The sequence below is a fragment of the Trematomus bernacchii genome, unplaced genomic scaffold, assembly GCF_902827165.1.
Source record: "Trematomus bernacchii unplaced genomic scaffold, fTreBer1.1, whole genome shotgun sequence".
NCBI classification, from domain to species: Eukaryota; Metazoa; Chordata; class Actinopteri; order Perciformes; family Nototheniidae; genus Trematomus; species Trematomus bernacchii.
The window spans coordinates 15380466-15398082 of record NW_022987714.1 but is presented as its reverse complement, the minus strand read 5'-3'; the positions used below and the strand labels follow the sequence as shown (position 1 = coordinate 15398082).

General features: G+C 38.6%; 1 protein-coding gene across 1 annotated transcript in view; it reads left to right on the top strand.

Moving 5' to 3' along the window:
• Positions 1–15682, top strand: part of nlrc5 (NLR family, CARD domain containing 5) — a 47405-nt gene extending 31723 nt beyond the window's left edge. The window contains 20 exon segments of the mRNA XM_034141203.1: positions 419–502; positions 855–938; positions 1066–1152; positions 1259–1309; positions 1858–1905; positions 2104–2187; positions 2282–2365; positions 2452–2535; positions 2652–2726; positions 2860–2943; positions 3453–3536; positions 4428–4526; positions 4612–4695; positions 7779–7862; positions 8928–9011; positions 9088–9171; positions 9279–9356; positions 13359–13442; positions 13807–13890; positions 14252–15682. Coding sequence (XP_033997094.1) covers positions 419–502; positions 855–938; positions 1066–1152; positions 1259–1309; positions 1858–1905; positions 2104–2187; positions 2282–2365; positions 2452–2535; positions 2652–2726; positions 2860–2943; positions 3453–3536; positions 4428–4526; positions 4612–4695; positions 7779–7862; positions 8928–9011; positions 9088–9171; positions 9279–9356; positions 13359–13442; positions 13807–13890; positions 14252–14333 — 1612 coding nt within the window. The 3' untranslated portion in view covers positions 14334–15682.
• The last annotated feature ends 1935 nt before the right edge of the window (positions 15683–17617 follow it).

Here is a 17617-nt window from a genome sequence, read left to right as displayed (position 1 = left end):
GGTTAGTATGTTTTTATTTTTGTGTGACTTTTGTGATTCCAAACTTACCCTTTAAAACACCAAAGTCACAAATAAAAAAAGAAGCTGACGGCCATCTGCTGTAGTAATACACTAACTATAGAAACTTAAGTCATACAATCCCACTTTACACAATTCTTAATATCCTCTTAACCTTAACCAAACGTGCTTCTGTTATGTATGGAGCTCTGTCTGTGAGTTGTCTTTATGTGGCCCCCCATTTAATAGAACCCATCACTAAAACTTAAAATAACTGTTACATTTCTTTGTTGTCTCACATCGTCACATGGTGGTTCAAAGGTTTCATTTTGAATTGCATGCCTCAGTTAGGCAGTGTGTCATTTTGTCCTCGTGTTGACTTTCTTTGTTTGTTCTCTCCAATATTCTGCCTCTGTTCCAGCGTCAGAGAGAGCTGTTTGGAGCATGACCATCTGATCAGATTAGCAGAGATCGTGTCTATCTGTCCCAGTCCGATCAAACTGGAGTAAGGACACCTCCATCGCCAGATACATTCATAATTTAGCTATTGTCATATAAAATGCTTCTCCAGAACTTTCACTTTGGAGGAAGAAAAAAACAAAAAACATGTATTTAAAAACAAAACTGTAGTTACCTTAAGGAAAATGCTTTGTGTTATGAAACATTCTTAAAACTACTCAATTAATTACCACTTAACACAGGGTTGGAACACACTTATCTTTTTTTTTACTCAAGAGACTGACAAATATAATTTTTTCATGTAATATTGACACATTGAACATAAATGCATCAGAAGAACCCTTAGTTGTTTCAGGTTGTCCTGTTGTTTATTTTCTTACTCTGTGCTTGCTCCACAGGTTCAAGAACAATATGCTGGACTCTGATTGGATAGCAGATTTTGTGAAACTGTTAAACAGCAGTCAGAGAGGAGTCAGTGTCAGGTAATAAAGAACACAGTGATGCAGCCTGTGCTATTAGGTGGAAATATGTTAGCTGTAGCCTTCCACTTCAACACTAATGTTGCACTGCTGGAATACTGAGCTGTATCTCACTTCCCTTTCTTGTCAGTATTGAGGAATATTGGATCAGATCTGAGGAGGCTGTTAGTTTGCTGTGTCGCTGTCTGGAGCTCAGCAGCAACATACACACTATCAGGTGAGATAAGCAAGCAATCACACATGTTGGAAGATATTTTTTTGTTTAAACTCACTGTAAAATGTCCCGCATCGCCATTTTTCTGCTAAACACATTTACTTTGCAGGGTTAACAACACTACGCTACACCTGTCTTTGATGAAATCCACTGAACTCAGGTACAATATTTAGGTTGCCTATTTAAATTTGTACGAGGAACTAAACTGGCAATGAACAGTCTCAATTTCATACTGATGCCTCCATATGACCTACATAAGTATGGAAGAAAAATGATTGGCTATTTCTACACACTTATTCTCAATGTGTGTGGGAGGCAGACTGTAAGACCGTGCTGCAGTAAAATCTGAGGTTTTCTAAAGGGACCCTGGTTTTTGAAAACACTGAAACCTTTGTCCAGAGGGGGCGGGAAATCAACACAACATCAAAGTCCTCCTGCTCTTTAATATACTGTATTCAATATTCAAAGTGTGACATCTGCTGGTTCGTAAACTAGTTTTGAAGCTAGTAAGGTGTATGATGGTTTATGCACTGAGGCTATTCAGTGAAATAGGAGACAGATTGTCTGTTTTTCGAGGGGGGCATGCAAAAAATGACATATTGAATTAAGTATTTTTATCTGAATAAATGTTAAACTTTAACTGTGAGCTATGTGTTACGCATACAAATATGATACATATCTTTGGTTTATGTGTGTTTGTGTTTTCAGTGAGGACTCTGCAGATCTGAATCCATCCATGGCCACAAAGAAAATAAGGTACCTTTTTTTTTTTTTTTTACTCAAAGTAAATACCTCAAAGTGAAGCAAAGCTGCATTTAAATCCCATAATTACAACTTCATGGTGGCTTTCCTTCCGACAAAGTGTGCAAATGCGACATAACACCATTAACATGTGCAGCACATAACTTGCTGGCAGTTATAGGTGTCAATCTCTCCTCTCCGTCTCCCCCCCAGCCTCGTGGACTGTGCAGTGGAGGGGCACCACCTTGCATCTATGGAGAGTATAATCACCAAGTGTTCTTCACTGACAGAGCTGGAGTTAGTACTCTCTATTTTCTGGTTATAAATATGGCATGCACATAGCAGTGTTCAAGGAAGACATTTTTGTCATGTTTGTTGTGATTTTTCACAGTTTGTCCCACAACAGCCTGGGTGCAGAGGGAGCTGAGTTTCTCTGTTCTGTCCTGCCCTTGCTGCCAAATCTCACTTCTCTCAGGTGGGACATTTTTCCCATTTTGACGCTTTTACTCTTGCCTGCTTTAAAGTTCTAGCATGACAACCATCTTCTTTTGTCTTCTGCAGTATTGGTTCCAAAGAGACTTGTGTGACTGTGGTTGAGAAGCTGTCAGAGGCCTTGCTGCAGGCTAAAGCCATTCAGTGTTTAAAGTGAGCAACAAACACATTTTCATCACAACAAAAACCTAGCGCTGAATGGATAGCGTACATCCAGCACATTATTTGTGTTATGTTAATGAATTTAAATGTAATCTTCCGTCTCCCAGTCTATCAGGTCATGTGATAAGTGACTCAGCAGCCCATGTTATGACCAGAATCTTGCCCACTTTGAGATCACTCAAGTAAGCTTTGAACATAATAACACTCCTCCACAAGGGAACATTATTTTCATTGATCAATCGCCACCATGTCAAAGAAATAAAGAGCTCATAATGTGGAACTTACTCATGGGGATTGTGTAATTTGTAATTCTAGCCTCTCTCACTGTGAGTGGTCGGCGGCAGGAGGGCTGCAGCTCCTCGAGGGACTGGGAGAGAGTGTCCGCCTGGAAGGCCTTTGGTAAGACTTATACTAATGATCATGTGTACACAAATGTCTGAATACACTGAAGAAAAAGTGGTTTATAATGAGGAAGGGATTTAGCATTTATTCACTTTCACTTACTCCTTTCAATGTCAATGTGTCTTTGATTCAATGCCGTGAGGTTCAAATCAATCTGTCAACCGTGTCCGGGCCGGGTGAGGTTTCCCGTGTTGTGTCAAATTAAGCCGCAGTTATGACAACTGTTAAAAGGCAGTTGCTGTGAGGGTGGTTTAGTTTGTCTAAGGCATTACGCTTTTTACTACTGGCATTTGCATCTAGGCCTCAAATGTCTTACAGGTAGTGTTCGTTCGTAAAGATCTCACTGATCAATCATAACGTTTTCCTTGCCATTGATTTATTTTGCAGCATTCAAAAATCTAATCTAATCTCAATCCCACTGTAGATTTTTGATTGTCTATGCTAAAAGTGAGTCGATATGTTTTTTTCCTGTTTTTGTTTCTCTATGTTTATGTGTGCGCCCCAAGTCTGGACTCCGTGCAGCTGAATGAGGAAAGCCGAGTGGGTCTGGCACACGTACTGAGGAATATCAAGTCCATCCGAAGTCTCAAGTAAAAAACACGATAGAACTCCTGACCTTTTCAAATCATTAAGAAGACTAATCCAAAACCGCGCGGCCTGTGTATAGCTATTCATTATGTAGGTTTAAGTATTTTATTACACAGTCAGGCCCACCAAGCTATTCCAAGCGGACGTCTTTATGTGCTGCTTAAGTCACACTCATGTACTTTCTTACACATATCAGGTACCCTTCTTATAATCCGGTCTATTTAAGATCTGCTCTCACATTGCAGTTGCTGATGCTGCAGCTGCTGTTGCTGCACTTTCTATAATTGGGGGGGTGGGGGGATCGCCTGCTCCAACTGTCCCTCTGAGAAATATGCTATTCCACATTCTCTCATAGTGTTAACTTGTAAATAGTTACTCACTGATGAGCTGGAGGTCAGTCATCGGCATACACTGCTCCTCTCAATGTTGTTTAGACAGCAAATAAATACTCATCATTCTTACATGGATACAAATCCTCCACGCATGAAAGATGTCCACAACTTGTTTGGAACCTATGCAAGGATTTTGTTGCAGCAGTTGTGACCTTTGATTTGTGCATTGTGAGTGTGTCAGGCTAAATAAACAATGGGACCATTAGAAGTCAATGGGGTGCTAAATGGAAATGGATGATTAAAATGACTTGGTCTCTGCATTTAAAATATCCGTTTTATGAGCAGTGGGCAGCTATTATACCACATTATGCTGCTGTGTGTCCAGGAGGTGGACTGGGACCCCTCAAAGTGCCAGTCCTCACTCCGTACTCCGGACCCTCTGTTTCCCAAGCCAAGTCCCTACAGACTAGTTTCTTCGGCCCAATACAATCAAACCAATGCAACCAGATTGCTTGTCTGAGCAGTAATGTTGAGCTTTCATGTGTACATATTGTGTGTCAGGCTCAATAAGACGGCCACAGCAACAGGACCATCAAAAGAAAACGAAGTGCTACATCTCCTAGCTGCCACAGAGGGACTAACACTAATGGAGGAGATAGAGTGAGCATGCTAGCACATAAATAAATGTGATTTGAATATTTATTTTGAAATATATCAGTGATGTTGGATGTGTTCTTGCTGTCAGGTTGAATGGCTGGAGGATGGCTGACAGAGGAATAGAGCAGCTTAGCAGATTTCTTCCAGCCTGGACGGAGCTCAGGAAGATCAGGTAGGCAGTAGGGGTGAAGTCGAATTTGGTCCATTACATAACATTATATCTGATTTAGCTGATGCTTCTACCCAAAGTGACTCACAATAAGTGCAATAAACCACAAAGTTTAAGACTCATTCAGAATAGCAATACAAATGCAAATACATTCTATTAAAGAGGATATATTCTGCTCATTTTTAGGCTCATATTTGTATTTTGTGCCTCTACTTTGACATATGTACATGCTTTAATGTTCAAAAAGCTCTTTATTTGTCTCATACTGCCTGTGTTGCAGAACCTCTTTTCACCCTCTGTCTGAAACCAGAGGATTTTAGCCTTTGCAGACCATTTACATGTATAAAAACCTATATACAGTAACACACAGGCGAGGGAAACCCCAAAAAGCATATAGGGCCTCTGTAATATTAATCCAAGCCATTGGAAGTGGTTGTGCTTAAGTCTCAAATGAACTAAAACCCTTTAAATATTGTGTTTTTCTTTACAAATGTAATCACAAATAGTACATTTTCACAAATAGTTATTTTGTAGAAACAATTAAAAAACTCATATTAGCTGGTGTTCCTCATTGTGAAAGCAGTGTATGAATACTCTATGGTAGCGGTTACCAACCTTTTTCAACTCAGGGCCCACTTAAGAATCTAAGAAAAATGTGCGGCCCACATTCAACCATAAACAATATGGAGGCTAAATAAAGTTCTCAGAGTACTTTTTATTTTAATTAGAAAAGGAGCTGGCTATCAGTAACACACAGACATTTGTATTACACGGTTTAATTGAATACTCAGCGACGTGCAGTCAGGGGAGGCAGGGGAGGCAGCGCCTCACCTGTCATACTCCAATGTAACGGGAAAAAAACTAAATAATAATAATAATAAAATGTCTCCACTGATCTGTGTTGTAAGTGTGATTTCTGTATGATTCCAATCGCTTTTTATAGTTAAAATCGGCAAATTTGCCGAGCTCCGCTACAACTACATGGGAGCGATGAGAAGTGAAGCAGGGACGAGCTCTGCCTCACGTAACCCCACATAAACTGACTGGAGCGCGGGCACTAATTTAGCGCGGGCACTTATTTTGTGAGCGCGCTCCAGCCAGTTACTGTGGGGTAAGTGAGGCACAGATGAGCTCTGCCTCACCTCAGATGCGTCACCCCACAGAAACTGGCTGGAGTGCGGGCCCTAAGTGCATGCCTGTTACCATCTCACTGTAGGTCACAAATGTAATGTTTGTAGATCCCTTTATTACATGTGTCCTCGCCATCCATAGTCTCTAAATAACTTATTTCACGTATATGATATTATTTAGGCTCGCTGGTCTCATCATACAACGGCACTGAACCTCTGCCGCACTGAAGGGGGCGCACGTGAGCCCACAGGTTCTTGTTGCTACTGTTATTCTACGCAGAGACGGTAGACGCAAACAACAAACTAGACTTTTGAAACTAGAGGAAAATAAGGAGGACTTTTACAAAAAAGTAATAGAGATTGTTGTCCAGAAGGATAGCATGGACTTCATCTTCAAGTCAAGGTAAGACCACATTTGTAATGAAAATGGGATCTTACTAAGAAAGAACAATCCAATATTTAGATTTTGGGTATCCTTTTGTTGAACAGTCTGTTTAAAATTATGAAAATAATAAGAATATTTCGATATAGCTCAAAATATAGTATTTGTAAATCTGACTCTGAAAGAGTCAGTGCCTCACCAGCCACGAACCTCACTGCACGTCACTGTGAATACCCGATTCTGATTGGTCGATTCAGAACATGTAACACGTTGTTAATCCAGTAGTACAGTCCGCTGTCAAGGACTGTAATGACCGTTGCTAAGGAGGATCACGAAAGAAAAAGGAAAAGAGGTTCAAATAAAAAAAAATCTTAATAATGAAATGTTTCCACACAAATCATAATGTTTTGCAAATTATTTCGCGGCCCACTTGCAATGCCTTCGCGGACCACTAGGGGGCCGTGGCCCACAGGTTGGGAACTGCTGCTCTATGGTAATAAGAGGAGCTGCAATCTGCCTTGGCCATTCTCACACAGTAGTACTAGAAGTGTAATACAAGTATGCGTGTGACCTTTTACAAGTTGTTTTCTACATTTACTCTTGATTGCTATGTGGGTCAGGGGTCTACAGCTTTGGGGGAGGGGGGTGCTAACTAACTAAATCCATTGACTTGTGTACATGACCGGACTTTCAGAGGGCATTCTTTACTGCTGCCAAGTTCAATGTTTGTGATAAAAGTCTCATATTCTTAAGACATCATTGTTTTATTCATTCCTCATGTTTCAAATCCAATATGCATGCTTGAATATAACCATAGCTAAAACCATATCAAATCAAACATTAGTATAGAATACAAAAAAGTATTTATTAACTAAGGAGCTACTCAAATGACAATCTGTCAATTTACATGTGTCACATCTTTCACAATTATTTTACGCCGCTGTGTATGTTCCAATATTATTTATACTATTAAATATATATATATAATATTTTTTAATTATTTTCCCTGTTGTGAGATCTGTAGTGAATGTACCCTTTAAATACCTGCATGGCTTGGAATGGTCTCTAATGCGCACCCTCTCCACTTTATATTGTACACTAGTATACATCATACATGTTATTATAAACCTGCAGGTAATTATTTTATGGTTCTTAAATTGTTGTTGTTCCTAAGTGTGATAAATGATAGCATAATCTTTCGTATTTTTGGCCGGTGTTCAATTATGCTGATGGTAAAGATCATATGCATGCCCAGCCTGATCATCCATGTGTGAAGTTTTTTCTTTACGAGCGCCAACGTTACATTTAGCATCAGGTTTTTACTTTCAACCATGGGACTGACAGCCACTGGGTCTTCCAGCATTAGGGGTTGTATTTATTTATGCACGGCATGCGTTATTGTAATGGTAAAGGCATTTATTTGTTGTGTGTTATGGCTGCATATTGCTTCATTGCTCTTGATAATCAATCGGACTTCATAGAAGCCACTGAAGTAGTAGGCTTTGCATTCCCCTATGTCATTATAGAAAAAACTACTTATTTCAATATATGTTGTGTGTTTGTGTATTTCACAGTCTGTCAAAGAACCTTATCAGCGACCAATCAGGAGACCAGCTACTGGAGGCTTTGAACAGATGTAGTCACCTGGAAGAGCTCCAGTAAGGAAATAATGTCATTGTTTTATTGTCTTATTCCTGTGAATGCTGTTAGGAAAATACAATGAAACACCTTTTAGAGGTGAAGATTCTGTCATGTATTCAATAACGTTTGCACTTATTCTACCCATTGCTAAAGAAGCAATACAACATTTAAAGGAATCTTGGCTAAATCCAAAAGTGACACGCAACTCGACTCAGACTTTAACAACAATGACTCGTGACTTTCCTTTCCTCGAGCCTTTTAAGCCCAAAGATGAAAAAGTATACAGTTTTAAACGTGTGCCAAAAATCTGTTTATTTCCATTCATATCCTGAATCACCTCAAATGAAGTCATTCCCAGCAAGTTAACTTCAATCCAATCCAACAACATCAAATCATGTTGCAGAAGAATGTTGTGTTTCTGAGTGCCATTTGGAAGAAATGATATGAAAGATAGTTCTCTATGCTAAGGACTTACATTTGGTCAAGAGCGCATGATGAGCTGTTTAGGACACGAAAGTCAAAGTATAGAACTTAACTGTCTTGACTCGGGATGTGAGTGCAAAGATTTCACACTTATTTGTGACTTGTGAATAAATGACAGGGTCTATTTGCTTTAAAGGCTTTAAATGAATGAGTGTGTCTCCTTTTAACCATGTTGACGTTTTCTATCCTGGAAATGAGACTTATAGCTATAAAACATTTTGATGCACAAGCCCTTTGTTATTACCACATCTAAAAACATTTATATTCTTAAAGTGTTCTATGCTGGGAACAAGTACAGTTTTCCATAAAGATAGATAAATACTTTATTCATCACAAATTGGGAAGTTATTTTGTTACAGCAGCAAAGTGTTCAGGCATTAAAATAATTAAAAGGTGGAAAAAACGTATAGACGTTCTAGATGAACTAGACTCTAGAAGTTAGACTGTTATATAAAGACCAAATGACTACATCAACAGAAATATAAACTTGCAGTTTATACATATATAAGTATATACAGTAAAAAAGAATAGAAATTACATTTTTTTGGCACATTTATAATGCTACAAAATTAAAACATCTCGACCATGCTTTCTTGCAGTCTGTCTAGCAACAGTCTCGGAGATCTCACCGCTGCCAGGATGGCCCTGGTTCTACCGTCACTGACACACATCACTGTGTTGGAGTAAGTCACTTTCACAGTTCCTATTAATAATTATTACATTTGATATCCTGAGGTTAATGTTTTTGTGTCTTTCCAGTATTGCAGAGAACAAGATTGGAGAGGAAGGGTCAGTGAATCTGGCCAAAGCAGTAATGTGCTTGAAGAACCTCACTAAGCTTCAGTAAGACTCTTAAGCTTCTTCTAATCAAGACCCTAATGGCTGACTATATTTATCAATACAGGCTTTGCGTTAAATGTTATGTTTCTTTTCCTCGTATGGTGTGGCAGACTGACCTCTGTTGGGACTTCGGAGCTGTGTGATGTTGCTGCCAGTCTGGCCCACTGTCCCCTCATACAGGATGTGGGGTAAGGTTGAAACATGTCATATAATACATTGTCAGTAAATAATTATCAAGGATGTATGTTATTATATTACAGACACCGGGACAGTTAGGATGTTGGAGGTACTTTTCCATAGTCAGTGTATTTCCTACAGTAGATGGCAGGCTTGCCCCCAGGTTAGAAAACTAGAGACAGGAGTGCCAGAACAGAAGCTAAGAAAAGTACTGCTGTAGATACAAATTAAATAGTATATAAAAGTCCATGTTAAGTGCTTTACAATGGCATCTTAATAAGACCGAAGTATTTTTTTTTAAGTTTGGTAGTAAAAATCAATATAGTGTATAGTAAGGTTATAGTAGGAAAATACAATTATTTAAATAAATAAATAAAAGATAGTTTAAATGGAATTCAAACTAAAGTAAATCCGGAAAGGCTGTCAGATATAAGTATGTTTGAAAAGACTGTCAGACCATATGCCAAGATTCCTTCCATCAGAATTGATATGATCCTATAGGGACCAACAGATGCCATCTGCTGGATGCCAATGAGAAGGATCGCTGTTAATCTCTGATAAAGATGTTTGGACAAAAGTAGTCCATGTTTAGATTCAGAGTTGCCCTGGTAGCGGAAGTCTTTGAAGGATGTCCTTAAATGTGCTACATTATTCTTTTCAGCCTAATCATATACTAATCATGGACAAGCTACATTACATTACATTGCATTTAGCTGACGCTTTTATCCAAAGCGACTTACAATAAGTCCATTCGACCAAGAAGATACAAACTAGAAGAAAACAGAATCATACTAGAGAATGAAATTGCTAGTGGGAATGCTTTATGCTGAAAATCTGACGCTAAACTGCTATGCTAAAATGTAATGTGTAAGAAGAAAGTGAAGAATTTAGATTGAAATGATACATGAACACTTGAATGTGTGATGAGAGAAGAAAAGAAAGTAAAAAGGGTTAGGGTTAGGGTTAGAACTGCAAACTTTTGAACTAACTTGATGGCGAATGATCTGTCGCCATGGCAACGGCATTTGATGACACCCCATAATACGCTTAAATGTGTGGATGGCTGCATCGTTACCAAACCTGTGAAGTTTTGGGCCATTTGGAGCATTTTCACTGAAGTTATGAGAAAACCGTGTTTCATGGCGAGCCTTGTGTTACCATGGCAACGGCATTTGAAGAAATCTCAAAACTCTCACGTAGATGTCGTCACGGCTGGACTGTTAGCACACATGTGAAGTTTGAGCACTTTTTGAACATTTTCATAGGAGTTAATGTCAAGCGACATCGTCTTTTATGGCGAGGGATGCGTTTCCATGGAAACGGCATATGGGGAGATCTCAGATTTGGCGTAGAGCTGTTGAGGCATGGACCGGTGATATACAAGTGAAGATTGGGGGACGATTGGACCGTGTCCATTGGACTTACAGCGACATCGTGTTTCATGGTGAAGTGTCGCTCTATCTGAAGTCTGCTGCTCTGAGCATGTCAGTTGGAGTTATGACATCATCGTGTTCCATGACACAGGTGTTTATATTTGAGCTAACGAGGCGTCCAGAGATCAGAGGTTTCCATTGTTCTGAATGAGAGATAAACCTGTTACATGTGAACGTTTTGTGGAAGAACCATAACAGATATCGGTGAAATTTCAAAGCGTGAAGCATCTCAAGGACCGTGAGTATCTGAAGTGTGCTTTTTGTGTACTTTCGGGTCAATAATGTGGCCTTTTTGGCAGATTAACTAAAGGTGTGCGGCTGCTGCTGTGAGGAAATATCAGCCTGAAATTACAATGGGCTTTAATGGAGACATGTTGAAAGTTTGTGTCACTTCATGCCCTCAAGAGGCATTTTGTTTAATTATTTTGCTTAATTATTTGAATGTAGGGTTTGGGAATTATGGCAGTTTTAAAAAAAAATATGAAGGCAAATTTCAAACTGTCCTCCACTCTAACTCTGACATCACGCACTCTGCCTTAACGAGCTGCGCAATGTTAAAGTTAAAATGTTAAACATTTGATGAATTATGGGCTATATCTCGGGAATTATGAAAGTTATGAATAAGAAAAGTAATAGCCATCGATTCCCGACCGAGCTGAACGTTTTGATGTTTGAACGGAGTTTCTGCGATGTGGAATGTGGGAGAAGAAGAGGGCCAAAATAACAGGTGGAATAATAAAGAATTTCGTGCGTAGAAGAACAGATAGTTGGAATGCTGTTAACAGCATTCCCACTAAATAAGTACATCAGGTTTCATAGAGCCAAACCATTTCAAGTGCTACTCAACTAGCTTTAGATAAGCCAGTCCTTTGTTAGTATATAAGTGCTTAGTTAGTATATAAGTGCTTAGTTAGTATATAAGTGCTTAGTTAGTATATAAGTCCTTTGTTAGTATATAAGTGCTTTGTTAGTCATTTTATTGCTCGAAGTGGAGTCGAAAGAGATGAGTTTTTAGTCTGCCCCGGAAGATGTGTAGGCTTTCTGCTGTCCTGATGTCAATGGAGAGCTCATTCCACCATTTTGGAGCCAGGATAGCAAACCGACATGTTTTTGCTGATGGGAACTTGGGTCCCCATCGTAGTGCGGGTGCAGCGAGCCGTTTGGCTGATGCAGAGCGGAGTGCACGTGCATGAAAAAATATCGTGAGACGATCGCATGCTCTAAAGGATTTTTGGAGTTGTGTGCTGCAACATTTAATGGCAGGTTGTAAAAATACATTTAACCTTGGTTTTAGTACATAGTAAACTATTGCTACAAAGCGGTGACCTCAACCAAATATTTACGGCATTTCCGCATCGGCCAGACCATGTTACCTCACAAAACTAGGAATGTCTTTCATGAATGGCTCTCTTCAGTTAATTCCACAGAATCTAAATACATTCGAGGCCATGATTGACCAATCTGAAACATGAATTTTCTTTAGTCTAAGACATTTTGTAGGTCATTTTTTCAGTATGTTTATCTGCATTTTCCTGTCACATTTCCCAACTTCTATTAAAATCAGATGACTGACAGCTTCCATGGAATTTAAACTTATAAAACATATTTTTAGCCAGTTAAGTGCATAGTTTCCATTGAGTAACAGTTGTTTTGGCCTTAAACGACCACATAAAGTCACGGTGACCCCTTCTCCATGCTTCACTATAAGGATTATGTAAAGTTATTGGTTTATTTTTCTTCATTAACAAGTGTAAAGTGTTTCTGCATCAACATATTGCCTTTTGTTACAAGTTTGTCTGAACATTGTCCCAATAACATAAAGGTTGTCAATGGGAAATGTACAGTATGGATCATTGTGTTTAAAGAGAGAACATTGCTTTCCTCATAAAGCACCAATCGCCTTTATTCATACTTTATTATTGAGACATAAAACACATTCGGAGTAACATACACAGATCTTTAATGGTAACCCAAAGTGTTTTCTATAACCTTTTAAACCCTTGTTGGCAATTTTGCTTTGTCGAAAGTACTCTGAAACACATGTAGATGAGGGGTGGTGCACATGAGGTTGTGAGGAGCAAGGTGGGGGTTATTGGTGGTCTTACAGCACCACCTATTGGATGTTTGGTGGTATGTCTTTTGATGTAAAGTCATAAGTCAACAACTCTATTTATAACACTAGCCACTAAAGTGTGATATCACAAATAACACCACAAATACAAACAAGTGTTGGGGAAAACAGATTTCAAGTAGCTTTTTTAGAAGAATAAAAAAAATAATTCACATTTCTTGTTTGTTTTTTTTATTTCAAGATAATTTAATAATATGCCAATATGAAAAGTAAGTTTTTGGGTGGTTTGAGTTAACATAGTATGTATTATAGTGACTTTGGCCACATAAGGCCACATTTAAAGGATGTGTTGTGCCTAAATGAAGGTAGGTCCGAAGGCTTCACTTTCCTTATGTACTGTATAGAACATAAATATGACTCCATTTTGAATTGTGAGGTCTGTCAGGCCTGATTTTAAGAGGTGTTGACGTTTTGAAATGTTTTACATATTTGTCTTTCTCTGTTTCCAGTATGGGATGGAATAATTGTGGTGATAAGGTGGCAGAGGAGCTGGCCAGAGTTATGCCTCTCTGCCAGAAGCTGACCAGAATTGAGTGAGTTTGTGCGCACACACACACACACACACACTCTAACGCACAACATTTCTTTAGTCATTATTCACGTCTTTATAGACAACACTTTATTAGTTTCGGAAGAGGATGTGTTGTTTGTTTGGTTGTTTGTCTTCCTCCTTTAGTTGACTTACTTGCCCCACAAACACTAACATTCAAAGGGTAAACAAATAATGTGTGTGTGTGTGTGTGTGTGTGTGTGTGTGTGTGTGTGTGTGTGTGTGTGTGTGTGTGTGTGTGTGTGTGTGTGTGTGTGTGTGTGTGTGTGTGTGTGTGTGTGTGTGTGTGTGTGTGTGTGTGTGTGTGTGTGTGTGTGTGTGTGTGTGTGTGTGTTTATTTCTCCCAGCCTGGAGTCGAACACTGTGAGTGCTTTTGGAGCAGAGGCCCTGGTCAGAGCCTTACAGTCGTGTCCTGCGTTGCAGCTCATCAGGTACACTCTCGGTCATAGTGTCGCACATTATTGGCCCATAAAGGCACCTGTAGATTATGTTTGTCACTTTCAGTATTTGACAAATACCCAAACAAGCTTTTGAGATACCCCTACACGAGGAAGGACAAAGCACCACCATGTTTTTCATTGCCTTAATATGTCTATTGTCAAATAACCTACTTTTATAACAAGATAGCAGTCTGTGGTTTATATAAATGACATATTTTGTTGTTTGCCCTCCTTACCTAAATAATGACAAAAAAGTATATTCATATTTTTTGATTTTCTGACTATTCCTATTCCTTTTATTGAATGAGTTGTAATTGAGCATATGACACTTCTCTCTACTGCGCTTCTTCAGGCTGTGGAGGAACAAAGTCCCCATCAGTGTAGCCAAGAGTCTCAGTCAGAGGGACAGGAGGCTGAATTTCTCCTCCACCTGATGTCATCTGTAATGTCGGATGGTGGCAGTGACGGGGAGAAGTTACATTCCTATTTACCAGAATCTGCAGATGTGAATCACTGCTCCAGCTCCAGCAACAAAGGGTTTCAAATCTGTTTCCCTGCATAACGATAATTGATATCATAGGACATTATGGATTTGTGTTTGAAAATTATAAGATCCTCTCTAGGGAACAAAGTACAAAGTACCGGTACATATGTTTTAAGGAATTATTATTTTAGGAAAATGCTGCACTTTTTGGCCTCTAGTTTCATGATTGGGGTAATCCATTGACTGTGACATTGTCAATGGTCCAGTGTTTTTCTATGAAATAACACCAGAGTGTTAAACTTGAACAAGTACACCACAACATGTGACTATGTACAGTACTGTACTGATATTATATTGTTCATATACTCACTGTTCAAGTAACTACAACAGCATGTGAACAGTATTAATACAATACAGACAATGAGAAATATACTAATCATTCAATGAGTCAGTAACCTCAAGGTACCTATAGCGGTTTATAGGAATAATCATCAAACTATAGAAATAAGTGAACTATTGCACCGGAAATTCATAATGTCTTTGCCCAAAGGATATGTTGAAAAAATGCAATTAATTCTAATTTCAGTCGTATAAAACACATTTTCTTTTCATTTTTAAGACAAACTGTGTGTTCATGGCTGTCGACTGGATGTAGTGGAGTGAAGTTTTACAGATCTCAAAGTTCTGTTCTGAAAGTTCTGAAGCTAGAGGCTGTAATATTTCCAGTAAGTTTCATGTGAGAAAATAACTACTGAAGACTTTGAAACACTGAGTCACTTTGCAATGTAATGTGTTTACCATAATTAGACACCACATTACTGAAAACACAACATATCATAAACTCACAGTAAAGGAAGAGACGAAAGAGAGGAAGAGTCTTTGTCGTCTACTCCAGTGGTCATTTAAGGTTGTGGTCTCTATCAGAATTGCGTATTTATTTCTGCTATTATCATGGAATGTTAATTTTTTTTTACAACATTTAATTTAGGCTGATGATAATTGTATTGAACAAGAAGTTTGATGCGCCACTCAGGATAACCAATGAACTGCTGTCATTGTTGTGCTGATAATGTTGTAATAATTCTGAAAAAAATGCAGCTCATTCCTATTTGTATTGTACTTTCTACAGTTCATTCAGTTTCATTTGAAAGTGGTGGACAGGGATTTCCTGTGGTTTAAATATTGTTTTGCTTTTTAAGATTTGTGATGACGTTTGCCATGACAAAATGCCTCTATTTAATTCACTCTGACTTGCACTGAAATATCAATTAAGATTAAAAAACTAAAACTAAACACTAACTTGAGTTTTGGCCTTTATTTACATGTGACACTTGTAATGTTTTTTTTAGTCAAGCATGACATTTGATTTCAACTTCCTAACAATAAAATTAAGATTTCCTTGATGTCAACTTCCTAACAATATAATTAAGATTCCACATTGACACATCAATTAGATTTGTTTTACATTAAATTAAAAAAATATATAAAAAAAAAAGGTTTTTATTAAAGGTTTTTATTTAAACTTTAATAAATTAAAATGTAAACCCAATTAATTTAAAATGTCTACATGCACAAAGCATCATGTTTACATAACCTGTTCATGTTCTTCATATGGCACAGACTGTTCTTTATAACCCCTCTCTATTTCATTCTGAAAATGCCAACAGAGCAGCTGAAGGCACAGCTGTGCCTGTCAGGAACACTCTTAGCCAAACAGTTACAGGCAGGGTTTGAGTTATGTGGGAGCCAATGGGAGCTGAGCTCCCACAAGGAGGGGTCTGAGCTCCCAGGACGCAGTGAAATCATACATCTGTGGGGGTCGCTAATACATTACCAACAACCATTATTTTAATCACAAATAATGCATGTGTCAATGTAATGAGTATTATTTACGTTAACGAGGTAAATAGGCGAAAAGAAAAACATGTTTTCCAAAATAACTACGCATTCTCTTGAATGACAATGCACTGCACCTCCAAGGTGCGCAATACATTATTGTGCAATCTATGCCTGTGAGCGTGCTGCGCGAGCCGAGATGATGTGTTATGTGGTATGCGTAGTTGAAGCTTTTCATATTTAAGTTTGTAACAAGTAGAGGGCTGCTGCTGTGTGTGTGTGTGTGTGTGTGTGTGTGTGTGTGTGTGTGTGTGTGCGTGTGTGTGTGTGTGTGTGTGTGTGTGTGTGTGTGTGTGTGTGTGTGTGTGTGTGTGTGTGTGTGTGTGCACGCACATTAGTTTTAAAGACCCCCATAGAGCTCAGTTTACAACTCGAACCCTGGTTACAGGACTCCCATTCATTTAGTGGGAATGCTGATACAGCATTCCCACTAAATGTTATTGTACGGACAACATTTGTATTATTCCGCCGGAATTTTGCACCTCTTCTCCTCCTGCATTCAACATCGCAGAAACTCCGTTCAAACATCAAAACGTTCAGCTCGGTCAGGAATCGATGGCTATCATTTGGATTATTCATAACTTTCATAATTCCAGAGATACATCCCATAATTCATCACATTTTTAACCATTGAAGTCAATGGAGAAAATCTTCAGACTTGAACAATCTTCATGTGACTTCAACTGCTAACTGTTCATTCATACTTTCACTCAGAAACCTCATTCCAACTTTAAAATGTTACACATCTTTCTGACATTATTCGTGTAACACAACTTTTAAATCTGATTCTTACTTTTAGAGATATTAAACATTGTTCAGACCTTGGTAACGAGGCTTTCTTCAGATTTTAACATTAACTAGAGTGCGTGATGTCACAGCTAGAGGGTAAGAAATCTTGAAATGTGCCTTCATATTTTTTTTAAAACTGCCATAATTCCCAAACCCTACATTCCTGAGACATAATTTTTCATGACAAACGTAGGAAAACATCTCGTAGCTTGAAAAATGACAAATAATTAGGCAAAAATAATTAAACAAAATGCCTCTTGAGGGCATGAAGTGACAACAACTTTCAACATGTCTCCATTAAAACCCATTGTAATTTCAGGCTGATATTTCCTCATAGCAGCAGCCGCACACCTTTAGTTAAACTGCCAAAAAGGCCACATTATTAACCCGAAAGTACACAAAAGTTACTCTTCAGATACTCAACTTCCTTGACATGCTTCACGTTTTGAAATTTCTCTCTCTCTCACACACACTCTCTCTCTCTCTCTCTCTCTCTCTCTCTCTCTCTCTCTCTCTCTCTCTCTCTCTCTCACACAAACACACAGACAA